A 26,937-nucleotide genomic window follows, 5' to 3' on the forward strand; every position below is an offset into this window, starting at 1 on the left:
GGATGATCTTAAGGTCCTTTCCAACCCAAACCATTCTGTGATTCTATAATCACGCAAACAATTGCTCTAACATGAACCCAGCCCCACACCACTGCACCCCCAAATTGACCATAGCAGCCCCTTGGTTTTGCCCGAGTTTATTTCTATAAATTTGTACAAAAAAAATCAATACTTTGCAATATAATAATCTATCAAATATGACAGATGAACATTTGTCTTTAGAGAGGCAAGACTCCAGGAATGTGAAGTACCATCCTCTTGCTTGGAAGAAAGGCACATTTCGGAGCTCAACCAACCATTGAAAAGGCAGGTCAGACATGCAAGTAGTGCAATGTTTCAGGTTTACACACAAACACGTTGTACTCTGAAGAGATCTCACTACAAGCAGTGTTAACAACCAAGTAAACATCTGATAAAACACTTGTAAAGGTCACTCACTGTCGATCCTAAACATGACAAGGCTACTCCTTTACATTCACTGGATGGAATAGTTAAAAGCCATCTTTGGGCAGAATTTACTCTTAGCTTTCCCCAAATGCTTTTGGGATACAAAACCATTTACCCCTATGGGTCTGCAACACCATTGCACCATCCCACTGCTCCCATAGAACTTGTCTTTGGAGTCTTGTGGCTGTGAAATAGCCCCCTATTTCCAGCTATGTGCAAGCAGCATAGGGACAGACCTGCTTCTAACCTGACATTCAAAGTACAAGTGGGGAGATACAGCCACCAAAGTATCTACCACATAACGAAGGTCCATCAGACTCATACCCTTTGGTTTCCCTGCACCATCCATGGTAGGTGCCACAGCAGGCACCCTCTGCTTGTGCTGTCAGAAAGGGTTTATCCAAATGCAGCAATACCCTTGTGCGACATAAGCACATCTCATCATCACTCTTGTGCAACACACCTGTAATACTGCTGGTCAAGTCAACCAGATGGATTCTACTCTCCCAAAGTAGCCTGCGCTAGTGGGGACAGTAGCTGTGGGAATGCTTCTAAACCCATTGCTGGCAATCCAAGAGCATTATAGAGCAGATGGCAACGGCAATCATTTCCCTCTATCCAAATTCCTCACAGCAACGGGGAGTTGTGCTTTTGTCTCTGGACAGAAAGATGTTGGTAATGGGATTTATCTAAAGTAAAGCCTTTCTTCATTTTTAAAGTGGTCTAGCAATACTTTAAACACTTTCTTGGAAAGACACATACACCCACACATGCTTTCAAGTACACGATGACAGCTGGGATTCCTGGAGACGATGTGTTGATTCCGAGAGAAGGAGGTGATGCGCAACCAGTCCCTTCAGTTGACTTCCAAGACCTCAGTCTCTGGCAGGCCAAATTTGCTCTTGTACTTGTCAAAGAGTTTGATCAGGGAGTCCACATACATGCTGTGGTAGAAGTCCACTTCCTTCTGGGTTGGATTGCAGATTTTGGGGATGGTGATGGGCTCTCCAACTGACAAAGAGGGGGAAAGAGCCACGTGTTAGGTTGAATGCTCCTGTACAACCTGGAGGTTTGTCCTCTATGGCCACAGCTATGGTAGTGCAGCACATCCACAGCTTGCCATTATAGGAGATGTTTGCCTGGTTCCTGGTTTTGCTAGGCTCTGAAGCACAATTGTACCACCACCACCAACCTCATCACATCTGCAGCGATGCCCAAATCCATTTTGGCTACAGTGCAGAGCCTCTACTGTGTAAAGGGTTGGGAAGTCCCACTTGCTTCTGTTTACAGGGATAAATCCCTCTCACTTAACAGGAACCGAGACCAAAAGCTGCAGTTCTTGTGCATTCCCCTGTACGCACCACATAAACCAACCAGCTCTTTTCTCTTTCCCACAAAGCCTTGCTGCTTGGGCTTGGAAGACTCCAAGACAAGTTTTAGCTGACTCTTAAAGCCAACCCAAAGCGTCACAGTGCCAGTCCTGGGAGGGAGAAAGAGGCAGCTTCTGGCTTTAGCCAGCAAAGAGCAGAGAAGGTGGCACCTGCAGCATCTTTTCCTCCCCAAAGAGCTTGCTTATAAAGCTGTCTGGCAATAGAGCATGATAGAAGGCTTGTAGCCTCTGCACATACTTCTAGCTCATTCTCAGTTATGCTGGAAGGCTTTATACCCAAGGGAAAATAGAGTTTTACAGTCAAGACTCAAGCTAGCATAGGGGATGGCATAAAGTACGCTGCTACCTGAAGAAGAACACATAGCACATTTATTTTAAGGGCTTACCAACAGTGGTGATGGGCTTGGAGTAAGGTAACAACCCCCAGCTGTTGGAGGAGAAGAGACCACGGCCATGGAAGATGCATGGAGCAAACCCAATGTGCTTCTGGAACTTCTTCTGAACCCATCTTCCCCAGGAGCCTTCCTCGAAGATCACTTGCTTGTACACTTCATTCTCCCCAAAGGAGTAGACAGGAACCAGGTCCGCACTAGAAGATGGAAAGATGTTAGGACCACTCACCCCTGGTGTGTGGTCAATACAACAGCACCTCACTCACTGCTGTGTGCTCTTTCAAGCTGCGTATTCGCAGGTTCTATTGGCCAGAGCTTTGTTTGCAGCACAAGGCACTGACCTAAGTTGGACTTGACATGATAGGGTAGATATAAGGCACACAGAAGAACTGAACTGGCAATGGGCACACGAAACACTTCCCAGTCAGGTATTGAATATCATAGAATATCATGGGAAATGGTGGAGTCACCATCCCTGGAAGTGTTCAAAAAACCATGCAGATGAGGCCCTTGGTGACATGGGTTAGTGGTGGCCTTGGCAGTGCTGGGGAATGGTTGGACTTGGTGATCTTAAGCATCTCTCCCAACCTGACGGATCCTATGATTCTATAGAATGGTTTGTGTTGGAAGGGACCTTAAAGCTCATCTAGTTCCAACCCCCTGCGACGGTGAGGGACACCTTCTACTAGACCACATTGTTTGAAAACATGCTTCCCTATATTCTCATGTCCGATTTTTGATGGACATCCCATTTCAGACACATGGGATCTCTGGAGTTGCATCAGTGATGTCCCATGCAGGTTACAGTCACCTTGCTCTGGAAGCCTCCTGCTGTCTTAGGCATCATCCTACCTCTGTCCCCTGCTCAGAAGCCAGAGGACAGACTCATGTCTGGTGCTCTGGGCATATATCCACACAGCACAGCAAGTGCAGAAAGGAGCATCCATCCAAGACACCAGCTGCTTTAGGGGATAAAAACACCTTCCACATGCTACCAGCACTGCTGTAGCGCTGAGGTTGCCTCTTACCCGTGCCGTAAGGCCAGTTTGACAAATCCCTTCCTGTTTTTCAGCGTCACAGAGTTCTTCCCTGGGGTGCAGTTCAGGGACTCTGCTGCTCCTCCAACCACGATGATGATGGCGTTGCCGCTGCCGTTCTTGGACAGGATGTAGTCTATGCTGTCACGGTTCACAGGACATATACCTGCATAGCCAGAAGAGATAGAAGGGTCAAGGCACAACATTAAGATGATCCTGAAGCCGTGTTTGTAGCAAGAGCTTTGTGCCTTGGTTGCAAGTTGAGTTGTTCAGTTCTTCTATGGCCATCGAGGGTTGAGTGTGTGATCATGCAACCTGCTCCTCAGCTAAGCAAGCAGTTAATAGACCTGGACAGCACTAGACTGAGTCAAACTCCAAAACCAGCCCTCAAATAGTTGCCCTAACACAAGACTTCCGCAAGGATCTTCTGAGCTTAGTGATGCCAAAGGCAATAGGTTTAAGATAATCTCCCTCCAAGTAAACATTGCAGTAAGAGCTGGTTTATGCTTAGGGGGAAGCAAAGCAGCTGTATTTTGATGGGTAAGAGTCTGAATTTGACCAGTTCCTCAGCAAAACCAAGTAGTGGAATAGGTTGTTCTTTGGGTTTAGTGATACAAAGAGTAAATGGACAGATCTATTATGAGATCATTTCAAAGATGATTCATTTTCTTAGATAACATCAAGCTCCTGCATGACAACAGCAGAATCCTTTGCTGTCCTGGGAAGAAAGAGATGTATAGGACAGAGTGCTCAGTTAATCTATACTCTGAGACAAGTGATTGAGAAGGTCTTTCCCTCTATGCCAGACTGGGACAGGGCTGCACTACCAGTCACAGCACTGCAGCTTTACAAAGCAGTCCCTGCCCTAAAGCACCAGTCCCCACTCCATTCAGCTCCATGAAAAAGGGTACCTTTAATTTCTCTTCTTCTGCTCTGAAAGTGCTAAGAAGTTTGATTCTCTCCTCCTGAAACTCATGTTTTTACCCTACAGTTATTGTCAGAGCTTGCTCATGCCTCACACTTTCAGCCAGGATAAGCCAGGAGAAGCAAGATGCCATCGTTCCCATTCCCATCCACACAACATGCCTGTGTTGAGCACGTAAGGTCATTGCACTAGGAAGGGCAGTACTACTCAATTTAATTCTAGCAGCTGATTCTGCACATCTCCTGGTAGTCATCGCTTGAACCACGAGCTACATGGTGAATGGCCTCTGTGGAATTACACAGGGCAAGCCTGCAAGCCTTCATGTGTATCCGAGCATCAAGGTCACCGCCTAATCCCAGCTCCAGGCTTCCCTTGAGACAGATCAGCTGGATTTGAAGATGAAAAGCCTTTTTCTTTCAGCACAGCTACACTTCTGACCACGCTTCCTTTGGAAGGCTCAGGATGTGCTTGCTGCTCCGTAGGACAGCCAGAACCCTTTGGACTTCTCCCATTCTCCACACCAAAGCTCACACTGCCTACATAGCACTGGCTTACAGGGCAGCACAGATTTATGTTCAGCCATTTCACACTTGGTAGGAGGAGATTACTACTGCTCACAGCACTGAAATCCTTCCTCCAGCAAATGCAATGAGACATGTAGACAAGGAGCAATTGCTAAATGATGCTCTTTAGCACATTTACACAGTCTATAGGATTTTCTGGCCATCTAATGGCTTAGCGGGTCCCTGCTGCAGCTCTAATCTCTAGCAGGCTATAAAACATGGTCATGTGCAACAGTACTAAGCCAATTAAGTGAAATCCTAACACATATTACTGCACCAATAGACATATTTCAGTGATTCATCCATTAAAGAGGATTGAGGAAACTACCAGCACTTCCCAATTGATGTTAAAGCCTTTGTAGCGACATCCTGAAGTTCCAGTATAGGGAAGCGAAGACAAATTGTGACTTTCATAACTGTGTCCATGAGATCACTATAAGCAAGACCACTGTTTAAGCAAGAACCTATAGTCTTGCTTAAATCCTGAGTGCAGAGGAACCAGAAATTCCCACTGATTCCACTGTAATGCTCAGGAATAGCCAAGCCAGCCCAGCCAGCAATGCTGCTGCTAACAGCTACTCCCACCCTCGTTCCAAGAAGAGGGAAGCAGCTCTGGCTGGCCACAGGACTTGGTTTAAGCGGATTGAACATGGGTTTGTATTTAAATATAGAAAGGCTGATGCTGCATGGCAATTGAAGCAACACATGGAAGTTCACAGCCAATCGACTGGGAAGCAGATCCTGACTTCTCACACGCTGCTGTCCTGTGGAATTCCCAAGTTATGGGAACTACGGACTTCACACAGCAACTTCTGTGCAGGAAGATGGAAACCAGATGGAGATACTGCCCCTCCTAGGGACAAACACCTTTTCTGCTCTAGATTCAGTTAGTTTCCTTCTAAATTAAGGCAGTAATGTTGGAAACAGTCAAACCTACCAAATCAGAGCCAAGTACTGCCACTCCTATCCCCTCCCTAGCCCAGAGTCAAGATCCAGCCAAAATATTATAGTAAGATACCTGTTTTAAAGTCATTTATGGGTGAATCTGTTCCAGGAACAGCAAACAGGGCACTGGAGGATTCAATTCATCAGCTATAAATGTTACTCCCCCATCTCTATGTAACCTATGAGCATCCTCGCTGTAAAAAGGAAGCTCAGGTCATGCAAAAACAGTGTTTCTGGAGGTTGTCAACGCTGTTTCCTCTGCCCAGTCCTAACATACAAGCCCTCCATCATTAAAATACTGGAATCCTTTAGAACAGACTATAAATATCATTCAGCAAACTTATATCACTGACTAATCCTTGTCATCTAAAGGAGTACCTCCAGGGAAAAGGCTCTTCTGAACATCAGAACCTATGTAATACCCCAGACTCTTTACTCCTAGTAGGCACCTAAAGATGTGGTTAGATGAAGAGGGTATTTGTCACCACTATAAGACCTAGATGCAAGAGAGCTCATGTAAGTAGTGAGCCCAGGAGCAGAGCTAACCACAGTATTCACATTTCAAAGGCAACTTCATCTAGCAGAACCTCTTAATGGTAACCAGGACAACTTGCTTCCACATCTTCATCTTCCACACTACAGATGCCAGATAGCTTTACTTTGCCTTTGGCCAGGACCATCCTTGAGTTAAGGATGCATGCAAAGGAGCAATGGTCCCCACTGCTTAAGATAGTCATATCTATTCATAGCTTCCACTGGATGACTATATGGAAGCAATGTTTGTGTGATGCTACCAGAGTGGTTACATGAGTTTCTGACACAGCTTTTCACTTGAAAGTGGGGAAGAGAGCTTAGAGACAAGGGCATGGGCTCTGCTCCCAAGGAACAAGGGATGGGACAAGAGGAACCGGCCTCAAGCTGCACCAGGGCAGGTTTAGATGGAGCTGAGGAACAATTCCTGCCCCAGAGGGTGCTCAGGCATTGGAACAGGCTGCCCAGGGCAGGGCTGCAGTCACCGTCCCTGCAAGGGTTCACACCCCGTGGAGACGAGGCCTCAGTGCCATGGGGCAGTGGTGGCCTTGGCAGTGCTGGGGAATGGTTGGACTGGATGAGCTTAAAGGGCTTTTCCAACCTGGTTGGTTCTATGCAAGAACACAGAGCACTTACCACCAGACATGAGGTAGTCCCTCAGAATGGGCATCCTGAAGTTCCCAGCCAGGGTAGCAAGGTATGGCCGGATCCCAGGGAATTTCTGGCCGACACCAGTGGCCTCTGTGCTGAAGTTGCAGAAGGCACCTAAGCCCATGATGCCATGTGGATGGTACCCAAAAATGTAATTCCTGGTGGTCAGCAAGTTGTGGGTTTTAACCAGCTGGGAAAGGAAAGAGCTCACATGAAGACAGACATTTACAGGTAATAAGACCTCATAGCATAGGTAATAAGACCTTTAGACCTCAAGAGCAGCCTTCCAGTATCTGAAGGGGGGCTATAAGGATTCTGGGGAGAGACTCTTCACTAGGGTCTGTAGTGATAGGACAAGGGGTGATGGGTTCAAACTGAAACAGGGGAAGTTTAGATTGGAGATAAGGAAGAAATTCTTTCCTGTGAGGGTGCTGAGGCACTGGAATGGGTTGCCCAGGGAAGTTGTGAATGCTCCATCCCTGGCAGTGTTCAAGGCCAGGTTGGATGAGGCCTTGGGTGCCATGGTTTAGTGTGAGGTGTCCCTGCCCATGGCAGGGGGTTGGAACTGGATGATCTTAAGGTCCTTTCCAACCCAAACCATTCTGTGATTCTATGAATAAAGAAAAATGGAGATAAAGCCAAATTCCTTAGTTTTTGTTTCTCTTCCCACCAGGAAGAACAGCCTAAGAGCTGGGATAGGAGCTATCCTGGGTTACAGAGGCTGTGGTAAGAGCAGTCACTTTGACTTCAGTTCCCCAAGCAGAGGGAGCAGCATAAACAGGCTGATCAAGCCACAAGACAACTGCCAGCCAAGCAGGAATAGGGGTTGGGTTGCAGCAGTTTGTGCCCTTTGGTTCCCTATTCCTCCCAAAGGTATTCATCCACGCAAGCCTCTTCCCCAAACCAACCGTGTTCTTCATGGCGCTGTAGCCACAGCTACGCCTCCTTGCAGGCCCTCTCTCAATGGCTCTCATCCCAGTATGTGGAAGGAAAAACACCATAAAAATCAGTGTCCCATAACAAAATTGAGTTTGCTTAACACTTGAAAACAGACCTAACCACTTAATGTTCCTGCTGGGCACCTTCCAAGAGGGAAAGTGTGCTGAACGGTGGCTGACCACTGGAAACCATCCCTCTTTTCACAGCAGGTTTTGCTCTGACCTATATGCCAAAGCACCAACAAGACATCTGAAGCCATCCACGCAGTGCTTTGATTGCTGCAGGGCTCCAGGAGCTATGATCATATTGGTTTGGGGCTGTGCAATATTCCTAACCCTTTACTCATCTGTTTCCAAGGCTGTTTTAGCCATGTACAACCCAACCCATGCCCTGGTTCCACTGCTATCGGCGGTTCTCGATGCTGCAAGTAGCAGCAGCCCATGCATCAGAGCATCTCCCCAAGCAGCACACAAGGATTGCTGCATCACCCTATAGAAATTAGGATCAAATTAGAAGTTGGGATCAACTTTAACTTGTTTCATGCTGCAATGGTGCCAGTTTCACTGCCTACAACACCCCAACAGACTGAGGCAGCACCTACAAGCCCTATTGGGATGAGGTGCTAAACAACTTCACCCCATCCCTCAAACCACACAGGCAAAGGTCAGCCTGTGCGAGCTCCTATAAGAAAAAGTACTGCTTTCCAAGCCATCACATCAGCATTACACACCCCCTGTGCTGGCCAAGGAGTGCTTTGGCAGCAAGCACTTGTTTGACTCCTGTTGCTGTTGAATCACGCCGGAGCAGCGTGCCCAGAAACCTGATTCCCTCCTCCCCACATTGTCCTTAGATGTGCTATTGCAGCCAGCAGCTGCAGGACAGACATGACACAGCAGCAGGTTAAGCAAGTTGACTGCCCTATCTTCACCCTTCCCTTGAGGTCACATAGAGCTTCAGGAAGCATGTGTGAATGGATGCCTGTGGTTGAAGCGGCTCTCGAGAGCCCCATGGCTTGTGTCACACCAAGTCATCGTTCCTCCCCTTTCCCTGCTTGCCCGATTAGTAATGACTTTGCTTTCGCTCCCCACAATGGGAGGAGTGTTCCTCGGCCAGTTAGGACACAGCACACAGAAGATAGACTGGAAACCATGCTCCAGTCATCCCTGGAGAGAAAGAAGCAGCAATATGGAAGCAACCCCTTTACCTGTCAGCTCTGCTCAAGGAGAGACTCGAGGCTTGGTGACTGCAAACACATGTATTGGATGGATAAGAGGCAATGACTCCTCCTTGTAGCTCCTTAGGACTACTCAGATCCAGAGAAGGGCAGCGGAGCTGGTGCAGGGCCTGGAGCCCAAGGGTGATGGGGAAGGGCTGAGGGACCTGGGGGGTTCAGTCTGGAGAAGAGAAGGCTCAGGGGGGACCTGATCGCTCCCTACAAGTGCCTGAGAGGAGGATGGAGCCAGGAGGGGCTGGGCTCTGCTCCCAAGGAACAAGGGATGGGACAAGAGGAACCGGCCTCAAGCTGCACCAGGGCAGGTTTAGATGGAGCTGAGGAACAATTCCTGCCCCAGAGGGTGCTCAGGCATTGGAACAGGCTGCCCAGGGCAGGGCTGCAGGCACCGTCCCTGCAAGGGTTCACACCCTGTGGAGACGAGGCCTCAGTGCCATGGGGCAGTGGTGGCCTTGGCAGTGCTGGCAATGGTTGGTCTGGATGAGCTTAAAGGGCTTTTCCAGCTTCATGATCCTATGATTCTCCCATCAGGACAGGGTGGTGATTTCCAGGCTCCAAACCTCATCTTTGCTTGCCTCAAGTACAGTTGCTTCCAAAGGAATCCAACTGAAACAGAGGGTTTGCTTTCATCACTGGCGCACGAGGTGTTTGTGAGCCGAGCTTGGCAGAGCCACATCTCCCTCATACACAAGACACACTGTTCTACTACCAGCACCCTGCTCCAGCCCCTGCACCACGTGCCAGGACACCCAGTTCCCAGTGGAGCCCATTGCTTGCGTAACCTGTATGAGCCCAAGCCAAGCTCCAGCCTTATCACTGTGTTTGCTCTCCAAGACCTGTTACAGAACCACAGGGCTGGTGATGCTCACCATGCTCATAAGTAGTGCGGGAGCAGGGCAAGGAGTGAGCAAGGAACCAACTCACTACGCACGCCATCCATGGGAGGGCAGATGGGGGGTATCTGAGCAGCACTGGAGACTCAGTGAGCATCAAATAGTGGTCTACAGGATTGAGAGTCAGCCTAGTGTTCATACACATGTACTCGTACTCTATTTATCCTATGTAGGCTGAAACTACCCTCCACAAGCTGTCCTACAGTAGATGGGTTAACAGAAGTCTTCCGCTACCCAAGTCAAGCCAGAGCAATTGAAGACTATCAGGCATCAGACAGGTTTGTACACCTATCTGCAAGAGGTACAGGTCTTGAGATCCCTTCCAACCTGGTATTCTATGATTCTTACATCTGCTAATGCATAAGCTCATAGTCAGACCTGACAACAGCAAAGGCAGAGCCTTTACATCTCCTTAAATTTATGTAGGAGGAGGAATTTCAAGTGCTGTAATCATTTATTGCTGGTCTCAAGCAAGATGGAAGCTTTCCATAGGAAGAAATCACTCTTCAGTACTTCTCACAGAATCCCAGCCTGGTTTGGTTTGGAAGGGACCTTAAAGCTCCTCCAGCTCCAACCCCTGCCACGGGTAGGGACCCCTTCCACTGGAGCAGCTTGCTCCAAGCCCCTGTGTCCAACCTGGCCTTGAACACTGCCAGGGATGGGGCAGCCACAGCTTCTCTGGGCACCCTGGGCCACCCTCACAGTGTTCTCCTTGACAAGCACTGAGCAGCCTTGGGTTGGCTGAAGGAATTGCTGTAGCTGTCATTTGACAACACCTTTGCAACTGTTCACCTTTTGCCTTCAAGGTCTCTTCCAGCCCCAGCTCCTCGAAGCCTCAGTGCTCCCACAAGGGTTCAGAAGCAGCACGTCCCTGCTGCATCCCAGCTGGATGATTGCAGTGCTGGGACTGACGCTGGACCTTCACCCCACTGCCCTAACACGTCTGTTCCCAGCTGCTGGCTGCGACCAAGCCTGTTCCAGTGGGAGCAAAGTCCGTCTTTGATCTTGTAATAACAGATTTCTTTTAACAGATATAAACCTGCAAACAGAGGCAATAAAGCAGTGCAATGCTGGTAAAACAGCGATACTGAGTGCCACTGTGTCCAAAGAACTGCATTGCCAACTTGATTTGTAGGAACAGGATAAGTAGCCCATTCAAGTGTGGAGGAAGGACGCTGCTGCTCAGCATGAGGAGCCAAAGAGCTGGATGGAAGCGAGTGCTTTATGTGGGTGCTCAGCCTCCCTGCAAACAGAAAGTTGGATCTCATCCTGCAGGATGCAAGCGGTGAGCACATCAGCTTGGAAAACAACGGAACAATTGCAATTAGCTGCATCACACCCACCTATGGAACAAATTATCTCACCTTCCCAGCAATGCAGGCCAGGACCTGAAGACCCCATAGTTACCACTATGCTCCATAGAGTCATAGAATGGTTTGCGTTGGAAAGGACCTTAAAATCATCCAGTTCCAACTCCCTTCCATGGGCAGGGATGCCTTACACTAAACCACATCACCCAAGACTCCAACCTGTTGCCCAAGGCTCCATCAATCAGACACAGGAAGCAAAAGCCTCCATTTCCATTCTGTAACTCATCTACATTTCCATTCTCTAAGTTATCTACAACAACTTCAAGAGAAGCTTGACCACAAAGGCAGCCAAGCCACAGAGTGCAAGACAAGCACTGCACACAAGTCAGCATCTTGGAGCAGTCCCTGCTCTAACCGTCCCCGCACCATTAGTGCATGGCTCAGTGATGGGGTAAAGGCTGGACTTGAGGAGCTTAAAGGTCTTTTCCAACCCAGCTGATTCTATGACCTCAGCATGAGACTGAAGCCTTACTTCACACATCTGAAGTGCTTGACAAAGGTGAGCCAAAGGTCTGCAGCCTTCGCTATCTGAAGTGCTATTGCCTGTGGAGATAAGCAGTGTTCACATGCTCAGGGGATGGCTTCTTTACCTAGGAGACCTTTAGATGGTGCATCACATCACATCACTGCCAGCATCACACCCTCAGGGGTGCCCTGGCCTGCCTCTGTGGCAGCCCCATGCAAGAGCTTGGGCTTTATCTGGCACTGCAGCACCAGGATTTAGCTCCCCGGAAGCTTCCTCAGCTGCTTCATGCACTGCTAAGCTTAAAACACTATTTGCAAGGCCAGCCCCTAAGCAGCAGACAAACTTAAGCTTCCAGTGCCCTAAAATAGCTTATTACTGTCAGAGGAGCTGCATGAAGCCCTGCGCATGTGGATACCCTGTGCTCAGGCTGAGGAACTGAGCAACATTCAGGCTGGCTCCCAAATCCACCTGGATTGGCCAGGTTGGATGGGGCTTGGAGCAAGCTGCTCCAGTGGAAGGTGTCCCTGCCCGTGGCAGGGCATTGGAGCTGGGTGAGCTTTAAGGTCCCTTCCAACACAAACCAATCCAGGAGTCTATGAAACCCAGCCACAAGCTCTAGCATATGGCTGAGGTCAACACTGATGGCATTTCAATCTGGTCAGACCCAGCCCTCATCCTCAAGACTGACTCACACCAGCCAGGTACAAGGAGTACAGGTACATCTTCAGATCTGCAACCACTGAGGATATTAAGCCAAGAAGCCCCCCCCTCTCAAGCTGATGGTGCTGTCACTGTCACCCACTGGGACCTGGGTCCCTATTGCTGTGGATGTGGCATTAGGGCTTTGGGAAAGACATCTGCAAAACTGCTTCCTATCTACCTCCAGGAATAGGAGTAAAATCTGAGCTAACATCCTAATGCAGGTGATACCTGTGCTGATACGGATGCAAGCAGCACAGCTCTATACACAGAGCTTGAAGAAGCAGAGTTTAGCATTACAAGTGACACTGGTGAGATTGTCACTGCAGTGATTTGCACTCATGGTGCTCAGTGGACACAGGATGAGACGCAGCACATGACTACCTTAAGCCATGAGCCAGGGAGACAAGCCAAGCCCTAAGCCATTATAGAGACAGTGCAGGAGCCAGTGAAGGTGAATTTTGCAGACAGAAGGTTTAAACCAATGAGCAAATGAACATGAGCCGGCTGCAGTGTGCGCTCGCAGCCCAGAAAGCAACCGTATCCTGGGCTGCATCAAGAGGAGCGTGACCAGCAGGTCGAAGGAGGTGATCCTGCCCCTCTGCTCTGCTCTCGGGAGACCTCACTTGGAGCATTGTGTGCAGTTCTGGTGTCCTCAACATCAAAAGGACATGGAGCTGTTGGAACAAGTCCAGAGGAGGCCACGAGGATGAGCAGGGGCTGGAGCAGCTCCCGTATGGAGCCCGGCTGAGAACATTGGGGCTGTTCAGCCTGCAGAAGAGAAGCTGCGTGGAGACCTCAGAGCAGCTTCCAGTGTCTGAAGGGGGCTGCAAGGATGCTGGGGATGGACTCTTCATCAGGGACTGTAGTGACAGGACAAGGGGTGATGGGTTCAAACTGAAACAGGGGTGATTTAGGTTGGATATAAGGAAGAAATTCTTTACTGTGAGGGTGGTGAGGCACTGGAATGGGTTGCCCAGGGAAGTTGTGAATGCCCCATCCCTGGCAGTGTTCAAGGCCAGGTTGGACAGAGCCTTGGGTGCCATGGTTTAGTGTGAGGTGTCCCTGCCCATGGCAGGGGGGTTGGAACTGGGTGATCTTAAGGTCCTTTCCAACCCAAACCATTCTATGATTCTATGAAACAAGTGATCCCCTCTAGACCACTCTCCCTATTAACCTGATACAGGTAAATAGTTTATACAAGTTGTTCGCATGCTCTTAACAAGTTCTAGCCCAAGCCATTCCAGTGGCTGGTACCACTCCTTACAGAGATAATATTCATGGATCAGCCTGTAAGATCAGTCCCATGACTGCAGACAACCTCCAGCACCTCCCAGTCCCACAATCCCTATAGCAGCTTCTAACCATGCACTCATAGCAGGGGCAGGAGTTCTCCATGAGCTGTGAGTCCTCGTGTTCTGCCTCTCCATGCTATTTACCGATGGGCTCTCAACCTTGCACAACTCTACCCACTTAATGACAAAGGAATTGCAGCCATAAGGGGTTCTCATGAACGGACTGTGTGAAGTAGCAAGTATCTACCCAAAAAACAGCAGAGAGTTATCTGCCCAACCTCAAATCTGAGCCTGTTTGAATGACTCATTTGTTAAACTTCAATATCTACAGTGATCTGACCCCATGGCTGGTAGAGAGCATGAAGACAGGGGCTAAATACACCAAAGGAGAAGTGAAACAAGGGGACCAGCCGTTACTGGGACCCTCTTGAATCAAGCCCCAAGGAGAAGCTATCCTTAAACATCAAGGCAGGGCTTGTTGCAACACTAAGGACTTCGCACTAGAAGACGCCACATTTGAGACCCATCATCAACACTAGAGTGTGTTCTGTTCTCCATTAGCTACAAGACCACAGCCACTTGCTGCCTGGGCTGCTGTGGTGCATTTTTCCATGCCCACACGCCAGGAATTACCTGTTAATAGCAGTAAGTTCACCAGCAGCATGTTCAGGCACCCTGAAGGCTCAAGTGACTTTGCCAAGGAGGAATGCAGTCGATGCCACATTGGCTTCCTTTTGGAACTGGATTCCCTACTGCTTTGAGGCAGGACTATCTTAGGGATGGGTCACTCATTACAAGCCCATGGCAAAGTTCCTCCCTGTTGCTCAGGCTGAGTAGAGCTTGCCAACAGCTTTACATAATAGTCCTTTTGACTGGTGTCCTTCCAAAGGGGATCGAGTTCCCTCCTCCCTGAGTTCCACCACCCTGCTCCCTTCCAAGTCCCTCAGCTCATTCTGCAGTCCCCAGCCCTGGGCTTTGTGTGCAGGGAAAATATAAGAGAGACCTTAGAGCAGCTCCAGTGCCTAAAGGGGCTGCAGGAAACCTGGAGAGGGGCTTGGGACAAGGGCCTGTAGGGGCAGGCCAAGGGGAATGGCTTGAACCTGCCCGAGGGGAGACTGAGATGAGCTCTTAGGCAGAAGCTGTTCCCTGTGAGGGTGCTGAGGCGCTGGCCCAGGGTGCCCAGAGAAGCTGTGGCTGCCCCATCCCTGGCAGTGTTCAAGGCCAGGTTGGACACAGGGGCTTGGAGCAAGCTGCTCCAGTGGAAGGGGTCCCTGTCCGTGGCAGGGGTTGGGACTGGGTGAGCTTTAAGGTCCTTTCCAACCCAAAGCAGTCTGGGATTCTATGATGATAGAAGATGAAGAACTGGAGCTATTCCTGCTGCTGGAAACTGCCTTTCCCCAAGCAGCCAGGCTTCAGAGCTGATTTCCCTGCTCCCTATGAAGTGGTAGGACTCTGTGCACAGCGTTCCCAGAGATTCCTAACCAATACACTGCTGCTCAAGGCTGTAACTGGAAAACAGACCAGAACTGAGCTACACTTACAAGAGGGGAAGAGAGGTAGGGCCAAACGCAACAGAGGACTGCTGCAGCACAGCAGCTGGAGAGCTGAACATGGAGCCTTACTGCTCCAGGGCAGATTGCATCCAGAAGCCTGGTGATAAGACCATCAGAAGCTTCTACAAGTAACGACGCCATCAGTGGTGATGCATTTCATAACCACAGCTCCAAAAAGTAGTATAGTAATGGTAAGTAAGCCGTGCCCTGCTTACAGTTTAGGGTTATGGATAGACTAATATAGGTACATCGTCTCCACAGGGGTTATTACAAGTCCGTTTCTAACAGTCCCAACACATAGAGTTAAACTGTTACTTACTCTTATTGGAAAATAATCCCTGAAGTACCTCCATATGGCCCAATTCCTCACCCATTGGGATCTTCTGCCACCTGAAGAGAAAGAGAAGAACGTGTTTTCCAAGCTCTTTCCACACAGGTGCCCACCAAGAAGCCTAAAGACTGCCAGGTTGTCTGCTGTGTCACTAGAGACATCAGCAATTCCATTCCTCTATGTGGAAAACCTGCATCCTTTATTAAAATCAGATGGAAACATCCATGCTCAGGACTTCAGGGAACTACAAATTAAAGGTAAGATCTGATTTGATCTGTTGTAGTCATGAAATGGGCAATTCAAGGTAGAAACAGCTCATGGTTAACCTCAGATTCATTCTCTGGGAAAGGGCAAGATCCTGAGTGATTTCGGTGTCTTGGAGCAGTGGAGAACTGGGCTAAACTGGATGTAAAATGAGTTGCCAACACCTGTTGCCATTGTTATAGTGGGTTCGCAGAGCTGGTTTCTACAAGTATAGCTTTCCTGCTTCATTTCCAACAACACCGATTCCATAGGAGAGCCACATCCTAATAGCCATGCCCTAAACTGAATCTTGCAAGAGCTGGAGAGGTCAGCAAGACCTTGAATCTTTATGTAGACCTTTCTGACCTAAAGGAAGAACCTAAACCTTATAATTATGTTGCTAAAATCCACCTATGGCATGATATTAGTGAATGTTATCCTGTATTACCCTCAGCATCAGTAAAACCTGCAATCACTGCTTATGCCAAGGGCTGACATTTATATGCTCCACTGAATTGTTTTGGTCAGTGATGCAGCCAAGTGCCACTAAGAAGGGAAGTCACCCATCATAAGGAAGTCCATCTAAACATGACAACAGGGACACTTAAGCAGCAAGGATCTAGTGAGCAATATTTACCTTTCTTCGGTGTATTCCAGTCAAATACCAGCCAGGCTAAATATAGAGCAGCAATGGCCCAGCAATCTGTGCACAGTATGTACATGAGGATTAAAGTGCAAGCAATACCTGCATAGGTCCAAGAAAGAGAAGAAAACAAGGCTGCATCAGGCTTTGGTCTGCATTTATACCCCTTGCCTTTTGACCCTTCTATACCACAGTCTTAGTCTCAACCTGATGTCATTAGTCCCCAGTCAAATCGGATTTCACTGAAAACCCCTTGTGGAGGACTGAGGCAGCTTCCTCTAAAGCTCTGAAGTACCCCAGCCTCTCCTTCATGGTATTGCCAGGTCTGTATTCTATAATATAGACTGGTTTGGGTTGGAAGGGACCTTAAAGCTCATCCAGTTCCAACCCCCTGCCTTGTCCTGTCCCTGCCTCCAGGTTAGAGCAGCTGCTTCCAAGGGCAAGAGCATCAGGGTTCCTTTGTGACCAGCACCAAGGGGGTTTCTTCCACAGCTATACAAATCCTCCACACATTACACCAGCCATCCCACCAGCGTACCAGAGATCCCAATCACAGTTGGGTGGGATCCCACGTGTTGCCTTTTAGCGCAAGCTAAGATGGGAAGGAACAGCAAGACCTGACTGACTGCAACCAGCATCTTCCTCCAGTTTAATTATCAATACTATGGAGCAGAGCAGCCTGAAGCTTCACGTAACACAAGCACCCAGAGACCAACAGTCTTTACTATTTCACTGGGTTAACAAATGCTCCTTGGAAGGGGACCAAGCCATGAGAAAGGCATGGTTGCAATCAGTTGCATCAGTTGCTTCTAAGCAATTTCTCCTCTGTGGACATTCCCATGAGTGAGTCAGGTAAGAGATTTCCAATTGCTTTAGTCCTATTTGTATGGTAGACACAGACTGAGCTAAACATCAAGAGGTCTTTCCATAGCTCCTATGTTTGTCCAGAGCCACATTAAGTCATTAAGTGCCAAAACATCAGTGTGCTTTACAATATCCCCCCACACCCCAGGAATTAATGCTTATATCAAACCCTTTGACTTGATTTCTTCCAGAATTAAGGCAAAAATAAAGTTCTGCTTTAAGGCCACAAGGTGTTGCTTACCCATGACAAGGAAAGTGAGGACCCATTGCAGCACAGAGATGATCTGGAGTTGTTTCTCTACTTTGGATTTTGATAGCCAGAACAAGTCCTGCAGGGCTGAAAGGATGCTTGATCCTGTGCCTAAGGGAAAGAAATGAAGTTACTGAGCAAAGAGAACAACAGTTGCCTTTCAGATAGGAGATTTGAAATCAGTGTTCACACAATTTGCTTTTAGGCTTGTCATAGGCTGATATTTCCCATGGAGTTCAGGCATCCTGGAAAGGGAAGGATTGCCACCCACAAGCATCCTGTTTTCTGGATGCCAGAAGGAATTACTGGGTAGCACCTCTTCCCACCTAAGCAAGCCTGTAGTTACTTGACCATAGAAGTGCAGAGCCATTAGCACATCATCCTAACACACGCCTCCACTTCAAAGTGCCAGTCCTTGGAAGCAAAGAGGGAAACCCGTGATTTCACCCTAAGATAAAGATCAGCTGCCCCAAAGCACAGGCGAGCTGTTGCTCACCCACCCTTGGCCAGGCCTGTTGCACAACCCCTATGTACGTGCTCGAGCGCTGTACTCGGGCTTTACCCAGAACAGTTAAAGGGCTGGTTGAGCAACACCTCAACCCGTGACCCCAAGGATCCGCCTCTCCAAGGGTAAGGAAAACTACACCAGTGGTTCTAAACCAGCACGTGAGGACGGTGGGAGCTGAAAACCACCCTTTTAGAAGCTTAAGTTATTCAAGTGAGGAGAAAACCAAGTAAAAATGAAGGGATAGACTTGATTTCTATATGAGGAACCACCCACTGCAGTCAGGATTCGCCTGTATGCTCAACAACCTCCAGAAAGAAGCACCTGCAAGTGGGTTTCCCTTCACTCCGTTATTTTACGAGCACCATAATAACTGGCTAAAACACAAACCAAGCTGCTGCCCTATGATCAAACTAGGAGGTGTGTTCACATATTTCCTTGTCTGTTTGAGGATCAGCCTGTTATTAGAAGGGGTGTGAAGCTGCTAGGTAGATATTATATCAAATGGGTTCAGTCCTTGGTGTTGCTGGCAGGACACGGCACTGCTAGTGGTGATACATAGCAAGTGCTCACTCTGAGTCAAGTGAAAATGATGGTAAAGAGCTTTTGCTGTAGATATAGAAAGTACTGGAGGTTTTGGTAGTTTCTACAAAGCAATTTTCACTGATGCATCCTTTAGACACATGAGGCATCCTCACAGTCTTTGCTAACCGTTGCCCTTGCTGATGGTTGAGGCAATAGCATTAATGTACTGCAGAACTGCTGTAATAGTTTTGCAGCCCCTTTGAAATGCCATTTACTGTTAAACCTTCACAAGTTCCTACAGCGACAGCTACATGCCCTTCTTGCTAGTAAAGGACATCAACAGGAAGCCACAGCAGAGGCTGCAGCCTTAATCTAGAGCCAACTCACACAGCTCAGATCCTGCACTATGCTTAATCTACATTGAATGCACAGTCCTAGCAATGGGCTGGGTGTTAACTACCCCCCAGAGCAGACCAAGTTTTGGTCAAGGATAGATCATGTCACTGCAACTGCCAGGAAACTGCAACCTACAGCACTGACAGAGTCTGAAGCAGAGTTGAAGAGTAGTATCAAGAGTGAATCCAGCAAGTATCTCTTCCATTTGAGATAAGACAGGAGAATGCATTGAGTTAAACCATCACCGTGCACTGATTGCAACACTAGAGCAGGAAGATTCAGAAGTCCCACACTGCAGCTCTTGGGCAGTAAATCCCCAAACTGGGGCAAGTGATGAACTCCATCCCATTTCTTACAGAGTCAGAATCACCTTCCCAAGGTTAGGAAAAATCCATCATTCCTGCTGAGGGGCCACAGCCTAGAGGCATCCTCCATTGCTGCCCCAAAACCTGGCTTACAGAATTGCACAGGGACAGACCTCATATGGTCTGAGGACTTGCAGATACTAGTTTAAAGGAAGCTTTTAGCAACGTTGGTGTCTATGTCTACGCCCTCAAATAAGCCAAAAGTCTTAGAGCTTGTTTGTGATCCATAATAAAAGCCCACTCCCATGTAATTTATCCTTCCAGCACCCACATACACTACCAAAACATCTTTTGACTGATGAATCCAACATCGCAGCCTTGGATCTCCTAACTCCCTATCCTCCTCCCCCATAAAGAACAACTGTTCATCCCTCCCTGCGTTTGTACTTCAGCATTTCCTAGATGCTTTAGCACATTGTAGGCATTGTTAGCCCTGTAAATAGACTGGCATTGGGTAGCAGAAGTCAACCTGGCAGCTTGTTTCCTGAACCACATTAAAGCTCTTTGTGCTGACATTCAGCTCCTGCAGGCAGAAGGAAGGCCCAGGCTTGGCAGACAGGCAGAGCAGGCAGCTGAGCACCTGCCCTTGGACAAGTGGTGTCATGGGTCAGTTATGTGCTGAAAGCAAAAGACATCCTTCATAGATCAAGATTCTCCTGTACCAAAGCCAATAGTTACCATGGGCTGGATATTAACATTTAATTGCCAGTTAAGGACATAAAGTAGTCAAGGGGCAATGGAAAGGACATAGGAATGGGAAGAGGGGTCACCTACAAGTGCATCTGCCTGTGCATGATGTACCCCTGCACCAACAAGCTGTGCACTCCGGATGGATCCAGTGCATATAAACTGGGAAGTTAGATATTTTAGTGCTGAAACAGCTATTTCCAGCCAGTCCTGAGCTTCGTGTTTAATAACACTTTGTGATTGAACCCTCCATGGAAGCCCTGCCTCCTTTCTCCTTCAGCTGAAGCAGGTAGGAGGCATTTTTGGGAAGACCCTCCATGCTCTGCAGAGCCAGACCGGTTACTGGTGACACAGAGCAGAGGAGCTTTGATACCCCTCAGAAATATGGGGTTTTGGGGCTCATCCACAGCGGAATAACCCAACACTGACACTTGGGTTCAGTTCTCTAGAGAAAACCCTTCAAGCTCACCTGTGGGCCCACACGAAGCATCATTCACATATTTAAAGCCCAAAGGAGAATTAAGCATAGGAAATACATTAGTCTAATGATCAGGTTTAATAAGGCCCATTAGGCATACTCATGATTAACTTTGAGGCAGAAGGATAACCTGTACCCCAGCCTTTGGTACCCATTTGTATCAGTGTTTTCCCAAGGAAATAACTTAAATCCTGAAGAAACTCAAGCCTGCATCTTCTACTGCTCAAGGCAGTTGCTTATCCCATGCTGGCCTCACAGGGAACCTGTTCTAGAACTGCACAGCCCAGATGTTTGAGGTCACAGCCTTGGCAATCCATTGTGGTAAATCCAGGCGGTAAATACTCCATTCATGTCAGTGTTCAAGGCCAGGTTGGACACAGGGGCTTGGAGCAAGCTGCTCCAGTGGAAGGGGTCCCTGCCTGTGGCAGGGGTTGGAACTGGAGGAGCTTTAAGGTCCCTTCCAAACCAAACCAGTCTTGGATTCTTAAGCACCAACTTTCCTGGTCTCAGATGAGATCCTGAGACCCTCAACTCCCACTGCATGCTCTGGAGCATCAGTGGTGATGCTCCATGCACTAACCCATGCCTGGCTCTCAAGGATGCTACTTGCCAACACAACCACAGGAGCGACTTCTCCAGGAGGCCTCACTGCTGCCCAGTGATAGGAGCCATGTGCAAGCCTCTCAAGGAAGCTCACTGAGATAACCCAGCTCTTCCCAGTAGTGAGCCAATGACGGGCTCACTATACTCCTATCATTCAATTCCAGCCATCATCAGATGCAGAAGATGCTACCAAGGAGATACTGAAGGGCTTGGCCAGGCTTTAGACTCATGCCTGCAACACACACTGTGCTGGAACAGCATGTGGTGCACATCCAGCACAGTTTGCTTCAGATGAAGTATTCAGCCACTGTGATTTATCAAGGCACAGAGGGAGAACCATTGGTCTCAAGAGTGGAAGTAAATAGAACTTCACACTTGGGCGCCAGAAAACCCAATTGACAGCATTTAATTAAGCAGCAGCCAAATAAATTAGCTGAGGGGGAAGAACAAGTGTTACAGACAGTTAAAATACAGTGAAAGCTTGTTAAAGCCGAGCTTCATCTGCCACATTTTCAAGACCATCAGTACATTAATTCCTGGCCCAGAATGATACTGCATCGCACAGCTTATTTAGAGGAAAAGCAAATTAGATCCTCCAAAGCATAAGGTTGAAATGGACATTCTGAGCCTTGTATTTGGCAGAGAAGCTGACACTGGAGGCATAACAAAGCTGGATTCGATACAGACCAACACTAGCATCCTTGTGAGGGCCCAGCCTCCCATGTGAGAGCAGGAGTCTGTGTGACAAGCTGCTACATCCAATGTGACACGTATAAAACCCCCTTGAGCAGCAGCAGTTATTCTGTGCCTTGGGTTTACTCAGATGCCCCAGCACAAGCTCTCTTCACTTCCAGTTTCGTTGCTAGTAGTAGCAGATAATGACTCACATGTGCGAGAATGACAGATCACCAGTGTGGGGTATGGTTCTCCTGCCCTGTTTGCTTACATAGCAGTTTGCTTATGCCCCAGGAGGCTACTCAGTGATCCCACCTTATCTGCAGTGAAGAATGCCTACAACTGGAGGTCAACAACATGGTTAACAGGGATATGTGACAACAACATCCGTGGCAGCCCCTGTAGGGAGAAGCTGGGATTGCACATAGCGAGTAAACAGATTCAATATGATGCATATCTCATGTTGGATCAGCATTTACTCACAGCACTGAACTTGACCTTTGGACTCAGCCACCAGCAGGTTTAAGTGATGTAACCATGAGTCTAGACCCGGCTGCCCTAGACCAGCCAGCAGTTTAGATTAAGTCAACAAGGCTGAATAGTGCTCGACATGAGGAAGGGAAGCATCCTATAGCATCCTTAGAGAGGCAGGTAGGAGCTCTGAAAGAAGGGCTCCGTCATGAGCAAGTCCAGACCTCTACCTCCTACATGGTTTTGTCAAGAGGAGACACCACAGCTAGAAGTGATGTTCTACTCCCAAAACCAGAGCACCCAAGTCCCCCGTCAAAGCAGAAGTGAGGTGTGCCAAGCATCAGGTGCAGCATAAGAGTAGCTACAAGGTAAAGTTAAGCAACTTCATCTTCCTCAACCCAAACTGTAAGAATAGAAAAGATACTTCAGCAAAGGACAAACCCTCAATGCTCTGGCCACACTAGTAGACCCACAGATTAGAATCATAGCATGGTTTGGGTTGAAAGGGACTTCCAAAGCTCATCTGTTTCAACTCCCAGCCTGGCCTTGGAGGGATGGGGCATCCACCACCTCTCTGGGCAACCTGTGCCAGTGTTTTACCACCCTCATTGTAAAGGATTCCTTCCTCACATCCAGCCTGAATCTCCCTCTTTCAGTGTAAATCCATCACCCCTCACCCTATTGCAACAGCCCCTGCCAAAAAGTCTCTCCCCATCTTACTTATAGGCCCCTTTTAAGAACTGAAAAGCCACAATGAGGTCTCCCTGGAGCCTTCTCCAGGCTGAACAACCCCAACTCAGCCTGGCTCCATAGGAGGATGTAGTATCCTTCCTCAGGACAGTGAAGCACCTTCCCTCTCCTCTGCCAAACACAAGGAGAGCGCCTGGACAGCCCATGGCCAAAGTGGGTCAGGTCAGAATGAAGAGACAACCCCTCCTGCCCAAAGGATCTCGAAGCTTCATCCAGCCCGAGGCACTGGTCCAAGGTCTGCTCTGAATTTGCAGTCCTGGGTTGGTGGCCAAGTAAGCTCCCCCTGCACACACACACATAGGGATAAAGAGGGGCAGATGCCTCCACCTGGGTTATTTTTAACTAGGATCAGACTTAGAGCCAAATTCACAAGCCCTGGGACAAATCCAGATGCTAGAAAAGCAAGACCAAAGACATTAAAGGACAGTATGAGCTGGGCAAGCCAAAGTGAAGACACTAAAGGGCAGTATGAGCTGGACAAGCAAGAGTGAAGACACTAAAGGACAGTATGAGCCATTCACACTCTCACCCCATTAAAGCCAGCCCTTTGCATAGGCAACATACTTGGAAAAGACATTCAGGGAGGTAAGAAAACCTAATGGGTTTGTTCTAAATACCCTGTGTAGCAGGGGAAGTTATCTAACACAATCAAGCAGCATATGAGGTCCCGTGTGTGGACCACTGCACCACACCATCTCTGCCCATCTTTGACCTATGGATTCCCACATCATGATCCCTAAAGCCCAGCCTGAGTGTGAGCTCCTCTGCCTTTTGCTTGGACAAGGCAGGTTTGAAGCTGGCCCTGCACTGTGTTGCCCATGGCAGGCTGCAGAACCAGCAAGAGGTTGCGTTGGAGGATGCTGCAGTCACCAAGGCAACGTCTCCCTTCTCCCCCAGGCAGAAGCACATGAAGAAATGAGGTGAGGCACTGGAATGGGTTGCCCAGGGAGGTTGTGAATGCTCCATCCCTGGCAGTGTTCAAGGCCAGGTTGGATGAGGCCTTGGGTGCCATGGTTTAGTGTGAGGTGTCCCTGCCCATGGCAGGGGGGTTGGAAATGGATGATCTTAAGGTCCTTTCCAACCCAAACTGTTCTATGATTCTATAAGAAATGAGTAAGGGAAGCACAAATATCACTGCAGGACGCCCAGGAGGGGCCTCAGAGGAAAACTGACCTGGGGAGAGCTAAGGCAGCTTTCCATCCCTAAGCAGGATTATCTAGAGATGAGGCCAATCACTGTCCCTAAACCACAGCCCATGTTGAATTATGCACATGGCCTAGATCCATCGCTAACACACCGGTGCCAGCAAGGTGGCCACTGAGGGCCAGCCCTATATATTTGATAGGCTTCTTGAATCATTTATTCTCTGTGCTTGGCTTCCAGTTAACTCTCCAGAACAGTTCACATGCTGTTAATTCAAATGACCTCTCTCAGCTCAAAGCATCACTTTTCTGCTAGCTGCATAAGCAAGTTAAGGACCAGATGTGAGCATGGATAAAAACATGTAGATCTTTTCCCCTACTTGGTTCACAACTGATCCCACAGGTCCATCTCTAATATTAGTGCTAATATCTAGTTGATCACTGCATGTCTAATACCTGAGATATGAGCACCAACAGCTCCACACACCTGGGCAGAACACAGTGTGAAAGCAAGAGCTCAGGGGTTAATTCACTTCAGGTCCTCTCAGCTCTGCGAACGACTTGCTTAATCAAGGGCCATTTCACAGGTCTCTTCATCCCGGAGGGAATTCTCAGCTTCCTTTATCAAGGCAGAAAGCTTTCAGCAACACTGGGAGCAATCCCTGCAGAACCCTCCACAGATCGCAGGGTAAACGACTCAAGTGCATTGTCCTGCAGAGCCCCTGCTATTTGCAAGTCCCAACACTTCCCAGAGGAGCTTTAGACTTCTTGAACTTACACAAGAACCCTGGTAGTGTTCAAGGCCAGGTTGGACACAGGGGCTTGGAGCAAGCTGCTCCAGTGGAAGGTGTCCCTGCCTGTGGCAGGGGTTGGAGCTGGAGGAGCTTTAAGGTCCCTTCAGCACAAACCATTCCATGACTCTATGCATGATCCCTGGAGCTGCCTTTACACGCACACAATGGAGCGGTTTGGGCTTTCCCATGTTGTCTCTCCAAGACCTTTTACCTACAAGTTTCAGCCTGCAGCAGGAAGGGCTCAGTTACCTGAGCAGCTCTGCCCATGCTGGGTGCCAGCCACAGACACCCAACCTGCTCCTCCTGGTGAAGGAAGTGGCTTTACCGGGGCATAGAGCTGTCAATACAAACCCCACTGTTCCTCTTCACGTAAAACCTTCCTTTCAGACCGCATCTCCAACTCCCCATTGTGAACCAGCAAGAACCAGCAATGATTCCCCCCCGCTCCGTTGATGTAGATGTGGGGAAACACCGCATTACAAAAGGCGGCTGCAACACTGAATTTCACATGCGGACTACTACTGTTTCCTTCCTGTCTCCACAAGGAGATAAAAGAAAGGCTCATTTTAAAGCAAGTGCCACACACCCACACTACACCGAGGTGCAAACTCGCTTAAGATAAGCCAGACCCGTTTTGCAACAGCTTCAGGAGAGCGGCTCCAACCCTCCGAGCTCGCTCAAAGAGCCGTAATCCTCACCTTTAAAACAAGCTGCAGCAGCCTCCCCGCCATTGTACATCGCTTTTTCCCCCTCCTAAACACCCATTCCTGCAAGCAGGAAGAAGGGGGATGTACATATAATAAAGCCGAGCGCTTCGCTGCTGTTCCCACCCCGTATCTTGTACCGCAAGGATGCGGCTCCCCCTCTGCAGCATCCTCCCTGGATCTGGACCACCGGGACCCCGCGCCCCGTACCTCGCAGGACCCCGGAGTAGGCAGCGATGATGGTCTTCATTGCGGAGGGGGGCTCAGGTCCCGGCCAGGGCCATGGGATGAAAAAGGGGTCGCGGCTCCGCAGCCCCGGTGCAGCGGCGAATGAGAGCAGCACCGGCTGCGCATCCCTATATAGCCCCGGGAGGAGGAGGAGGAGGAGGGCGGGCAGGGGCGGGACCCGGCAGGGCGCATGGGTCCCACAGCCATAGGGACTAGGGGGGAGGCTTGATCTTGGCTTCAGTGTTCCTGCTTGCAGCATGGGATGGGGATCTGGAATGGGAGGACCAGGTAGGGGGATCCCTCCGTCATCTGCAAGGTGTTTCCTTCCCTGTTTTCCTTCTTCCCATCGCAGGGTGGGGGGAAGAATCCTCCCAGTCCTCACACTAGCAATGGGAGTTTTAAGACACTGTGGTGCCCTTCTTGCTCAAATGGTCTCCCACCCCACTCTTGAGCATCCCCAATGGGATTTGAGAGATCTGGGTACATAAAGGCAGTGTGAAATCAAGGCAAAATATAGCAAAGACAAAAGTTTAGGCTGAGAGAGCTGGGCTGGGTCAGCCTGGAGAAGAGAAGGCTCCTGAAGGGGAGACCTTAGAGCAGCTCCAGTGCCTAAAGGGGCTGCAGGAAAGCTGGAGAGGGGCTTGGGACAAGGGCCTGTAGGGCCAGGCCAAGGGGAATGGCTTGAACCTGCCCGAGGGGAGACTGAGATGAGCTCTTAGGCAGAAGCTCTTCCCTGTGAGGGTGCTGAGGCGCTGGCCCAGGGTGCCCAGAGAAGCTGTGGCTGCCCCATCCCTGGCAGTGTTCAAGGCCAGGTTGGACACAGGGGCTTAGAGCAAGCTGCTCCAGTGGAAGGGGTCCCTGCCCGTGGGAGGGGGTTGGAGCTGGATGAGCTTTAAGGTCCCTTCCAGCCCAAATCTATGATTCTATGACTTTATTAACAGAAGATTTGATGGCTC

General features: G+C 49.0%; 1 protein-coding gene across 1 annotated transcript; it reads right to left on the reverse strand.

Moving 5' to 3' along the window:
* Positions 1-1,303: 1,303 nt before the first annotated feature.
* DGAT2 (diacylglycerol O-acyltransferase 2) lies at positions 1,304-26,066 on the reverse strand (the record flags this gene model as incomplete). Its single annotated transcript, XM_080612648.1, has 8 exons — positions 25,964-26,066; positions 17,650-17,769; positions 16,539-16,646; positions 15,647-15,717; positions 6,867-7,071; positions 3,258-3,432; positions 2,224-2,426; positions 1,304-1,458 (listed from the first exon to the last, which is right to left on the reverse strand). The coding sequence occupies exons 1-8, from the start codon at positions 26,001-26,003 to the stop codon at positions 1,304-1,306; spliced, it is 1,077 nt and encodes a 358-aa protein (XP_080468774.1). The 5' UTR covers positions 26,004-26,066.
* Positions 26,067-26,937: the final 871 nt, after the last annotated feature.

Source organism: Psittacula echo (assembly GCF_963264785.1).
Source record: "Psittacula echo genome assembly, chromosome: 3".
In the NCBI taxonomy this organism is placed as follows: Eukaryota; Metazoa; Chordata; class Aves; order Psittaciformes; family Psittacidae; genus Psittacula; species Psittacula echo.